At 41.1% G+C, this 12,209-nt stretch overlaps 1 protein-coding gene across 3 annotated transcripts in view; it reads left to right on the forward strand.

Moving 5' to 3' along the window:
* MAP3K7 (mitogen-activated protein kinase kinase kinase 7) overlaps positions 1-11,416 on the forward strand; it is a 59,799-nt gene extending 48,383 nt beyond the window's left edge. For 2 of the 3 annotated variants that reach the window (XM_066608397.1, XM_066608405.1), the window contains 5 exons: positions 2,862-2,929; positions 3,297-3,408; positions 6,385-6,446; positions 8,670-8,785; positions 10,319-11,416. In XM_066608397.1, coding sequence (XP_066464494.1) covers positions 2,862-2,929; positions 3,297-3,408; positions 6,385-6,446; positions 8,670-8,785; positions 10,319-10,499 — 539 coding nt within the window. In that variant the 3' untranslated portion in view covers positions 10,500-11,416. The remainder of the gene's footprint in view (positions 1-2,861; positions 2,930-3,296; positions 3,409-6,384; positions 6,447-8,669; positions 8,786-10,318) is intronic. The other variant, XM_066608415.1, reaches the window with a different exon arrangement.
* The last annotated feature ends 793 nt before the right edge of the window (positions 11,417-12,209 follow it).

Raw genomic sequence — 12,209 nt, forward strand, 5'->3', positions numbered from 1 at the left:
AAGATAGTGTGACCTTCACATTGCAAAAATTCATGCTACTGCGCGCATATCTGGTCTTTTTACTGTACTTTCTGCGCTTACATCGGCGAGGGACACACCCGCACTGTAATTTAAACGGCTGTGCAGCCCAATTAGTTCCTGGTGTTTTTTGATTTCCCTGCAAAATTGCACAGTGCATTGCAATGGGGTTCAGGTGACACAACCAAACCCCCCACCCCACCCCCCTAGGTTTTTTTTTCTCTTTCCTTTTACGCATGCAAAAGCGAAAGTGTGAATGAACCCATTGGAAACAATGGATACTATTCTCCTATGCATGTTGTGGTTTTTTTTTCTTCTTAATTTCCACATTTATTTATTTAGTAGGCGTGGTCATGCTTTTGTTATTTCATATCCTGTTACCTTTTAAATTACTTGCTTCTTGTACAGGCTATAAACTAGGATTAAGGGTGCATTTAGACAACCATATATCGGCTGGGTTTTCATGCCCAGCCGATATACGACGTCTCTCTCTGCAGGGGGAGGAGGCTGGAAGAGCCGAGAGCAGTGCTCTGAGCTCCCGCCCACTCTCTGCCTCCTCTCCGCCCCTCTGCACTATTTGCAATGAGGAGGCGGAACAGGGGTGGGGCTAAGTTACAGGAATTAGCTCCGCCCCACCTCTCCTCATTGAAAATAGTGCAGGGAGGTGGAGAGGAGGCAGAGAGAGGGCGGGAGCTCAGGGCACTGCTCCCGGCTCTTCCAGCCTCCTCCCCCTGCAGAGAGAGACGCCGTATATTGGCTGGGCATGAAAACCCAGCCGATATACGGTCGTCTGAATGCAGCCTAAGGCTTAGTTTCTTGCTGAAACGTGTAGGTCCCTGTTCGCACACGTGTGCAGCTTTACATTTCTATGGCTATTATAAGGATTTTTCTATTTCGTTTCTTTCTTTTTAATGAGAAGTGCTAGAGCTGTAGACATTGTTTTCTTCACATTGCATTCCTGAGACCCCGGCTTGGTGGTGGTCTCCGTGCACTCCCCTTATTATTGGTTTGTTCTTAATGATGTGGATCAAGATTTTTTGTGAGCCAACTTCATGTCACTGGTTTTTACTTTTCTACCTCCCTAATAATTGACTTCATTTCTCATGCCATTCCACCTTGTGCACAAGTGCTGCTGTATTGAACGAAGAATGATAAATATTTCTGCCACATTTTTTTTTCTTGCTAAGTTTAGATCGATGTTGTTGCTGAATGAGTACGTTTGCTAAATAAGTAGTAACATGATGTTTTAATTGCTGTGATTAGTTAGAAGGACAACATCCTTTAAATGCCAATGAAACAAGGGTAGAAGCTGAATTGATCCACTATATAACTAATTTACCTTGGCACTCTGCTACAGTAAGGCCCAGTTCACATCATATGATAAAAAAAGCATGGCTTGCGACCTGATTTCCCTTTCTTTTTTTTTTTTTTCTTTTTTTTTTAAGAAAAGACAGTAGCAGGATGACACATTATTGGCACAGCTTATTTAGCACTTCAGTACCCTCAGTACCCTTAAACCTTTTGGTTTAGCATCCATTGGGAAGTGTCAGACTGTTAGGGCAGGTTTGGTGTTCTTTATACCTGGCAGTAGAGGAGCCCATTGTACATGTCCGTTTATAACACAGCATGATGGGTGGTGAGTTGTGAACTGGTGTGCTCTGTGACAGTGTTGTGGTGGATTCTAGTACGTATATACGTGTATATTTCATATCCACTCTCTAAAAGTTGTTTTTCACCAAAAGCTGGTTCCTTTTTTTTTTTTTTTTAAGGCTCCAGTCTTTCTTCAAACTCGAAAACAAGGGTGGAACTTATTGCTTCTGCGATCATGATCTGCTCTAGTTGACTAAAGATATCTAGAGATGTTGGCTTGATTCTTTATATGATGTTTGGAATGGGCTGCCCGACACAGGTTTATGGTCTCTGTGCAGCCTTTCACTTTGGTTGCGTAGGTTTAGTTGGTGGTGGTCATTAATTTTTTGGCTTGTTACACACGCGTCAAGTGAGGCTGTTTACAAACTGCTACTACAGGGCATTGGACCTTGCAGCAACTGTCGTGTATATTCAATAATGAAATGTTATGTAATCCAGTATGGTGAACCAAGAATGTCAAGCATTTTCTCAGCTGTTTCTTTCTCAGCAGTCTCGGGATTTCCTTATGGTCAACTGATATGTTAATGCCCAGTGTAAACATTTAGGTATTAGTCAAGAAACGAACTTGTAATTGACACATGTACATATTCTTCTAAACCGATTAGAATTTGTCCTTTTGAAAGCAACTATTTTCTGTCCGGCTGGAGAGAATAATTACTGTGTTCTTTGTGATGTATTGATGCCAAGGTTGGTTATGTAGAATTAAGGTGGGGAGTGGCAGAGTACAATGTTGAAGGTTTCTTTTTGCAACTCAATGCCTGGCTTTATTGGAGAGCTTAAGAAATGAGACCAGTGTTTGTCATGAATCTATTAAGGTGGGCATTGTAAAGCTGAGCAGAGGTGCTGAAGTTCCCAACTGGCTTATTGGGTCAGCAATCCTGCTGTAGAAACAATATTATGTAAGGCCCTGGAAATAGATGCCGTCATCAGCCTTGGACAGCAAATATTCAGCCTATTAAAACACATGGCAGTAGATGATGGAATATAGAACTGCTATTCGTGTAATAGCAATGGTCATAGATTTTGTACATACTTTCTGTTGGCCAGTGCTTCTCAAGTTAAAACATTGCAGCTGTGTCTCATTCCCTTCTTTTCTGCCTATGGACTTGTACAAATACCAAGCTTCCCTGTTGTGTCCCTTCAGCTACATATGAGGGCAGAGTTTGGTAAATTCATTCTTGCTTGATATTCAGCAGGCAACGGACAGCCGAGGCGCAGCTCTGTCCAGGACCTCAGAATTGTCGGAACAGAATCCAATCAGGTAAGGAGCCTCCATCAGAAGTATTTGTTTTTGGGTGTTGGTTTTCATGTGACCTAATTGCTAAAGAACTAGACTTGGATTAGCTGGACTGACTCTCTAAAGTAGGTCTCAGCATATGTACAAATTGTCTAACCCTTGTAAAAGGAAAAAATATGACCTACTTTTGATGCATGCTTTTATTATGTGATTACTGAAGTTGGTAGAAAACTACAATATTTCCTACTATTGAAAGATGGACATTCACTTTTTACAGCAATAGTAGTTTGGTAAATAATGCTTTTCAATACACCGCTTGGTAAACTATTGTTAACTCTGATGCTTGACAAAATACTTGAACTTTGTTCCTATATTTTCCCAAACCATTCAGGAAAGTAGAAGTAGCAGCCGATCCTCAAGTCCTAGCGTGAGGATGATTACTACCTCAGGACCAACCCCTGACAAGCCAGCACGTGGTATTCCATGGGTTCCTGATGATTCAGGTAGAATTGAAATTTCATGTTTTACTTGTTTTATTTTTTTTCCTGAAGCAAAACACCCATTGTAATGTTTTCTACAGCTATGCTATGGAGCCAAAGTAATATCACAGAATTGGATGATGAGTAATTTCCATTGTATGGACGTGACTGTATACAATGCCTGTCAGTCTGCAGACTTTGATTTGTCAATCGCTTTGCACAATATTAAGTAATTTCATTTCTGAGAGGCAGGATTCATGCAGTATCGAATGCAATAATTATTTCTGAATTTCCTTTAAAAATAGTCCAAAGGAAATACAAAAATTTTCTCTGTTCTTTGTAATGTGCTACCACGGACAATCATGTTAAACCCAGACACCCACAATTTTAAACATGCCTTAAAAACATGTCTGTTTAGGGGAGCATGCCACATTTCTCATTATCCATTATTTCTACATTCTTCCTCAGAACCTGATCACAGTATCATACTTCATACCTGTACATACAGATATTGATTGCTGAGCCGCTTGTACAACTTTATGTATACCACGATGTTAAAAAAAAAAAAAAAAAACTAACGTCTGGACCGTTGTACAGAACACGCACTGCTACCTCTTGTATCGCCCCTCTTTTCTTGTAGATTGTTTCTTAGTTTAAACTTTACGTAATGTCTGATTTTTGTCCATGTACCCTCTGACTTGCAAAATGCTGCTGTATATGTTGACTTAAAATTATACAATTTATTACCGTGTTTTTGGAATTATAAGACCCCGCACGTTTAGACGACAGAAAACTGGGAATAATATTTCATACTAATTTGATTGTTCCTGGGGGTCTAAAGAAGTGGAGGGGTACATCTCACTAATTTTGTGGATTTGGGGTACTGCTTACTTGATTTTACGTTGTTGAGGCTCTGAGGATTGCTATGGCACTAAGATAAACTACATGGCCGTATGTAGTGGCGTAATGTGGCCAATATCAAAGTAAAGAAAAATGTACCTCCTGACTCTGGGATAAGCTGCTGTTATAACTGATATCCCGGTCAGAATATTTGAAGGCTGAACCAGGTGATATTGCTCTTTCTTAAGCAATATATCTGTATCTGTGATCAGTTACTCTCGCACCCACTAATACAAGTTTAAATCACCCTGCTTTTGCCATATCTATAATAAAGAAATCTAAATCATAAAAGAAAAATACATATTTGGTATTGCCGCATCCGTAAAAGTCCGATCTATCAAAGTATCGCATTATTTACCCCACACGGTAAACGTAGAAAAAAAAAATAAAGACCGCCCGAAAAGCACTTTCAATCACCTTGTCTGCTAGAAATGCAATAAAAAGCGATCAAAAAGTCGTATGCATTCCGAATTAGTACTAATGTAAACTACAGGACATCCCGCAAAAAATGAGCCTTTGCTCAAGTACGTTGACGGAAAAATACAAAAGTTAAGATGCAGCAGAAAATAATGTAAAAAAATTAAATATCTTTGAAAAAAAAATACAAGTACTACAGCTAAAAGAGAAAACTGTACAGGTTTGGTATCGTAGTAATCGCACCGACCCATAGAATAGTTATCATGTAATTTTTGTTGCAGTTTGTGTGCAGTTGAAACAAAATGCACTGAAAGTTGGTGGAATGTCTTTTTTTTTTTTTTCTTCATTTTACTCCACTTCGAATTTTGTAAACGTTTTTCAGTACATTATATGGTACTTTAAATAGCACCATTGAAAAATACAACTAGTCCTGCAAAAAAAGCCCTCATGCAGCGACGTCAATAAATAAATTGGGGAGTTATGATTTTTCAAACTGGGGAGGAAAAAACGAAAAGGAGCGGGGAAGGGGCCGTGTCATTAAGGGGTTAAATAATGTACTAACTTCCTTCTCTGGGTCATTACGACGCAGGGATAACACACGTGTAACTTTGTTTTAATTTTTTGCAAAGAAAGGGAGAAAAGTGTTTTTGTTTTTTGTTTTTTTTTTTAATTAACTTTTTGTTATTTTTGTTCATTTGGGGGACTTTCACAGAGACCCATCAGGACCCCCTGATCACATTCCGGGGGTCCCATAGTGATAGCCCTTAGACCACGTCATGTAAAGGGTTAACACAGATCGAAGTTTTTTTTTCATTCTCCGCTGTGTAAGAGCTGGTGCCTGGCTATCCTCTGACAGCCAAGCACCAGCTCTCCCTGCAACAGAGACCATCGGCTGATGGTCTCCGTGACAACCTATAGAAAAAAGCAGTGCAGGAGTTTGAAAATAGAAGCGGGGAGTTGCCAACAGATCGGTAATATCTTCCTGCTTCTTTTTTCAAAGTCCTGCACTGTTCTGTGTGGGACTGTGCAGGCAGAGCACAATGCCACAGCTTATGTGAAAATTTCCGGGCATGCAACTCAAGGAGTTAAAGGGGTTTTCTCACTACTTTTTAAAATTTCTTCACAACCGCTCTATTCTTCCTAGTTGCTCTTTGACCAGGGCATGTGACTGCTGCAGCTAATCCCTGGCAGTAAATGGTCACTGCTTTAGCCAGTGATTGGTTGTAGCAGTCAGAGGTCCTGGTAAGCAGGAACCAGTGAGGACAGAGTGGTCGTGAAGCAGTTTTAAGTGGTCGGAAAACCCCTTTAGGGATGGAAGAAGTGTCTGCTCCATATGGGATGGGATCCACATGAGACACAATAAAAGCAGAAGTCATTTGAAGTCTCTTACCTTGATTTTACATGAGTGAGTTGGTGCTTTGGATTTTCACTACTACATGTGTGTAATAATATACATTTTCTTAACTGGTAAATTTGACAGTGTTTGTCATGTGCTCACTACAGTGGCTGCTTCTGTAAACTTTTGTAAAATTGCATGGTCTGAACGTTAAAGACTGCAAAAGTTTGTAAAGATTCCCAAAATATGGTAGCTCACACTCGGCTCACTTATGTTGAGATGTCTTTATTGAACTGTGTTTTTGTTTTTTCTATTATATAAACATTTTCCCCACATTTATGTTTCAGACACCAATGGATCAGATAATTCAATACCAATGGCATACCTTACTCTGGATCATCAGTTACAAGTTAGTATTCCAAAATTGTTACGCTAACAGTACAGAAGAGGAAATGTATGTTCACACAGAGTATTTGATGGGGCTGAAAAAATACTGCTAGGCGCATTTTTTTGCATTTGACATGCATTTAGCGGGTATTTTGAAATCCCATTTATTTATATGGCAAAAAAACGACATGTAAAACGAAAAGTGACTCTGCCTTTTTTTGTTTTTTTGCACAATGTGAATTTTAAATATGAATTGGGGAAAAACATATCAAAATAGTGACATCCAATGTTCAAAGTGATCCCCAGAAGCACAACCAGCAATCCAGATGGATCCTGACTTCATTAGAATCCAGCGTAAAGTTATAGCATAGGGTACTTCATAAGCAGCACACAGGAATCTTTGTATTAAAAATAATTACATCCGCCTGGCCTTTTTCAAGCACACAAAATTACACTATATAAACATACCATTATCTTTAAAGTAGCCGTTAAACACACTGTTAAAGGGTAACTAAACTTCTTATAAACCTCTGTTTCTGGAGTTTTGATTGGTAGGAGTTCCAGGTGCTCCAGACCTGCACCAGTCGTTAAAACTAATGGGCAGAAGCTGTATTCTGAGCACTGTACTGTTTGGCTGTTTTTGTCACTGCTCGAAGCCGTTTAGGGGCTCCATAGAAAGAATATGAAGTCTGAGTTCTCCTGTCATTGCCAGGAGTACAGAGTGGTCAGTGTGCATGACCACCCGGATCCCCACCAATCAAAGTTTTTTAAAGTTTAATTCTACTTGAACTGATCAGCAGACTGAATCATTAATGACTAATGTAAACCCATAGCAGTTACGAAAATGCCAATGTATATACACTATTTGTCAAGAAAAAATTAAGCTCCTAGAAGTTGTCGTTTCGCTGCAAAACTCCACGCAGTTACATCTCCGATATACAAATGATTAGAGTTGTGGTGTGATTAGATGAACAGTCTTACCCTCTGGGGTCCTAATAGTGGTTCCACTCTTGGCCTATAAAAAGGCTCTCAAAGGCTACTTGTGTGTAGTGGACCTATTTTTACGCTTGTGTAGAGTTTGTTGACCACTAGATGCCTCTACGATGTAATCAAAAAGATTTTGCCCAGTTACCACAGTCTGAGGGGGCGCATTATTGGGGTGCATGAGGCTAGATGGTCTTAACGAATTGCCCACTACCTGGGTCATTCACATCAGACTGTTAGGTGTTGGGACCAGTTGACACTTGAGGGCATGCAAATAAGGCGACCAGGCTTAGAACACCCTGGAACAGACCATCTTGTAGATAGGATTGTCTGATAAACAGCTCCAACTGTTTCGTTGTTGCCATTCAGAGACAGGTGGTTCCATCGTTACAGGCGCGTGTGGCTGTTGGAACGATTTCCAGGTGCTTGACTGAAGGACATTTGGTCTCATGGTGCCCATTAATTCTACTGTCTTTGACACATACCCACTGTGGCTTCCGTTTGCAGGGGTGTTGTGAATGAGGAAACTGCATTGCTATGAAGTTGAATCGGGTTGTCTTGATGGACAAATCCAGGTTTAGTTAGGGCACTGATGACACGTGTGCTTGTGTCTGAAGACCTTGGTGTAAGCGCCTCAATTCTGACAGTCGTTCACTCCAGATAGTGGTACGAGAGACAAAGACAGCTTAGCAATATGTTCAGGATATTCTGCCGCCACATGTGTTGTCTCTCATGGCGGCTTCCAAGAGGCATTTTTCAGCAGAAAGATTCTCTGCTACACACAGCCAGGGTCTTGCATCATTGTCACACTTCCGTGGCCTGCCCAGTTGCCAGATTTACCGCCAGTAGAACATGTATGGGGCCATCTGGGACGTCAACTTCAACAGCCTACGAGTTCATACGATCTAGAGGCTCAGTTACAGCAAATGTGGACAGATACGCTGTAGGATACCATACGGAATCTGCATGCCTTTATGCGGCCCAACAGGATACTAGAGCCTCCCTTCAAGGGGTCAGTTTCACACCATAAATGATCCTTCTATTCTGATATTGAAATTACTTATATCAATATTGAAATCATACATATAAACTTTGATTTTGATTCTGACAACTCCTTCTAGGTGCTTGACTTTATTTTTTAAAAAGTATAGTTTGTCAATCTTTATAATTTTCTCTTTATAGCATGTGAAATGCCCTCATTATTTGTGAAGTCTGTTTTATCTGTATGTAACTTTCTTCTTTTTTTTTTTTTTTTTTTCAGCCTCTAGCGCCATGTCCAAACTCCAAAGAATCTATGGCTGTATTTGAACAGCACTGCAAAATGGCACAAGAATATATGAAAGTTCAAACAGAGATTGCATTATTACTGCAACGAAAGTAAGTGCACGTCCGCTCTGGGTAATAGGTCTGCTTTATGCTGTTATCAGCAACTTTAGGTTCCCATGATAAATTTCTAACTTCCACAACTATCGAACTTATTATACACACAATGATCAATAAACTAAAAGGGCTTATCTGATTAAAAATAAATACATAAAAACCGCTGCCATTTGTATGAAATGAAAGACAAAACAGTACTCTCCTCTTGTTTCTGCCAGTCCACCCAACCTTCCACAGGTGGGGCACGTTTGACTGCTACTGGCCTCACCATCAGTAAACCAGAATCCTGATGCAAGGAGTACAGCATGTGTCTGCTGCAGCCTCTTATTTGGTCACCAGCCACATGAAACATCACTGCTTCTTGCTTGTAAATATAGATTTATTTATTTTTATTTTTTTGTAAAGTTTGATAACTCGCTTTTAAGGCCTCCTGTCCACGGGTGATATTTTACTGCGTTAGGCCGCCTGCAGACGAGCGGGTCGGATCCGGCAGCGAGAAATCTCGCCGCGCGATCCGACCCCAGAGCCTGCAGGGACGAGCGCGTACTCACCCGCGCCTGGCGGCCCCGACTCTTTGATGTGCCGGCTGCCGCGCAGCCGGCGCATGCGCAGACCGGAGCCGGCGGCCAGGTGAGTGCGTGCCCCGCAGAAAATTAGAACATGCCGCGGTTTGTTTGCCGCGCGAGATTTCGCGCGGCCAAACCGCGGCCGTCTGCATAGGAGTGCGTATTGTAATGCACTCCTATGCAGACTTTCAGCGGCGGAAATCCCGCGGGAAATCCCGCGGCGGGATTTCCGCTCGTCTGCAGGCGGCCTTACCCGTGGTGATAATCCGCATGTGGGTAACGCATTGAACGCTTTCCATAGGAGAACTATGAAAAGCACAGCCTGACGTACACAAGCAGAAAATCGCGCATAAAAATCACGGCATGCCATGATTTGCCGTGATTTTCTGTAATGAACTTATCATAATGATAGGTTCTTCACGGAAAATCGCGGTGAGATAATGCTCTCCTGCGGCAGTATATCGCACTGCCTGTGGACAGCTGGCCTTAAGGTGTGTTTTTTTTTTTTTTTTGTTTGTTTGTTTTTTTTATATAAATGAAAATGGTGGGAAATTCAAAAATCAAATTATAAAGATGCAGACCTCCCTCATTTATATTGTTAAAGATCTTTTTTTTGCTGTCAGTAAATGTGAAGATTTGCAGTTTTCATTCATTCATCATCTGTCTGTCGGTGTGTCTCATTGGGGGACATTGTGGACAAGTCACAGATTCCGCGATGGCACGGGAAAATCTGTACTGCGCATGTCCGACAGCGAGCCGTCCGGACCATACGCTGCACAGAAAAGACAAGTCCGCATGGTCACCAGCCGAACAGTGGGTCAGATTCCGCTGCGGGATCCTGCATCCGGAACCCAACCCGGTCATGTGCAGCTCGCCTGACACAGAGCTGGGAGTTTTTACTACTGCCTGCATCGTGGTGTTGGGTGTCAATGCAAAATACATTTACTTTACTATCTTGTTGTAGGCAAGAACTGATAGCAGAACTTGACCAGGATGAAAAAGACCAACAAAATACATCTCGTCTGGTACAGGAGCATAAAAAGCTTTTAGATGAAAATAAAAGCCTTTCAACATATTATCAGCAGTGCAAGAAACAGCTGGACGTCATCAGAAGCCAGCAACAGAAACGGCAAGGAACGTCCTGAATCAGATCCGTTACCAGAGAACCTCTCGCTGCTGTGCAAATAAGGACAATTTGCAAACTTTTCTTTGTTACTTTCAGCATGAAAATGGATATATTTGTTGGATCAACACATGAAGCTGCTGGATAAAACACGGCTATTAAGGGATTGATGTGAACTATTGGTGTATGCATGTTTCATGCCTGTGGAAGGTCGTAATACAGTACGTTATATATATATGAATAGTTTGATTAATCTTTTATATGTAATGCTGAACTTTGCTTCTTAAAGAATGTCAAAGATCCTGCTTTTCAAGGAATTTATTTTTTGGTAACAAAATGCTTTTTAGTCCGCTCCCTAACACTATTTCCAGTTTACAAATTGTCCCTTTTCATGTCATTTCACATATTTTATGGCTCATTGTATTCCTGTAGTTCAGTAAAGGCCCATTTACACGGAGCGATGATCGCTCAAAAATCGCTAAAAAGCGATCGTTTGAGCGATAATCATTGCGTCTAAACGCGCGGCCATTGTGCACTGCTAGCAGATTGTTAAATTCAGTCTAACCTAAAAATCGTTGTTCAGCCTTATCGGCAGTTCTACACAGAGAGTGCTGATAGCATTGTTTCCCGCTGGAGAACAAAAAAACTAAAAGCTGATAAGAGCCCTCCGGCTATTAACTTCTTTCAGCTAAGGCTTCATTTGCACACTTAATTGCTCTTAAGTAGCTGAGTAGCTACTTAAAAGTTTATGCAAAATGATCGCTCAAAGCTGTCACTCAAACTGTGGTTTGAGCGATCTTTGACCTACCATCACTCCATGTAAATGGGCCTTACCTTATTCTTTGATATCAGTGTGCAGAGATAAGAATTGGTAGGGTGGTGGGATGTTGAACAATAAAATCAGGTTTGTAAAATAAATAAAATAATAAATTCTGCATACACATTCAAGAAGAATCACTTCTTGCCCCCTCCCTTCAATCTGAACTTGAGGTACAGTAAAGTAACATCATTCCCAGCTTGTTGGTTCATGGGATATTTTTACATTAATTATTGATATTCTACTTTTAAAGTTCCTAAATGGAACAAATGGTCTGTGCATTTATTCTGAAGAGTAAGGCCTCATGTGCACGGGCACGCAGCGGATTCCTGCCATGCCTGCAGCCATGAGGCTTTACTCACCTGTTCGGCCGCCGTGCTGGTCTTCTCTGTCGCGGCCGGATCTATTTTCTTCTGCAAGGCAGATGCGCTCAGCACGCCGGTTGGCATGCTGCACGCATGCACCGTTTTTTGTTTTTTTGTTTTTTTTGTTTTTTTTTAAATCTCCTGCTTTTCCATGGATCTGTGCTGCGGATTGGACGACTTCCATCAACTTCAATGGAAGCCCTCTGTGCGAAAACCGCATAAAATGGAGCATGCTGCATTTTTTTCCCATGCTTGCGATCCACACATTGGGAAAAAAATGACATCCACAGGTATTTAATTACCTGCGGATGCCCAATGAAGGTCTATGGGCATATTGAACTTCAGATCATCCGCGCAAATTCCACAATTCAGTTTTGCCTGTGGACATGAGGCCTAAGTAATCTAATTGCAGTTATTCGCAGGCAGTGGACTGTAGCCATGAAAAGGATTTGTTTGTAGTTCTCAATATATGTGAAAAAGTAGTGATAAGCCATGTTACCCTTATCAATATTTGATAGAAATTCAGACCGTATATAAAGGTGATTTAAAG

The sequence above is a fragment of the Eleutherodactylus coqui genome, chromosome 1 (assembly GCF_035609145.1).
Source record: "Eleutherodactylus coqui strain aEleCoq1 chromosome 1, aEleCoq1.hap1, whole genome shotgun sequence".
Classification (NCBI taxonomy): Eukaryota; Metazoa; Chordata; class Amphibia; order Anura; family Eleutherodactylidae; genus Eleutherodactylus; species Eleutherodactylus coqui.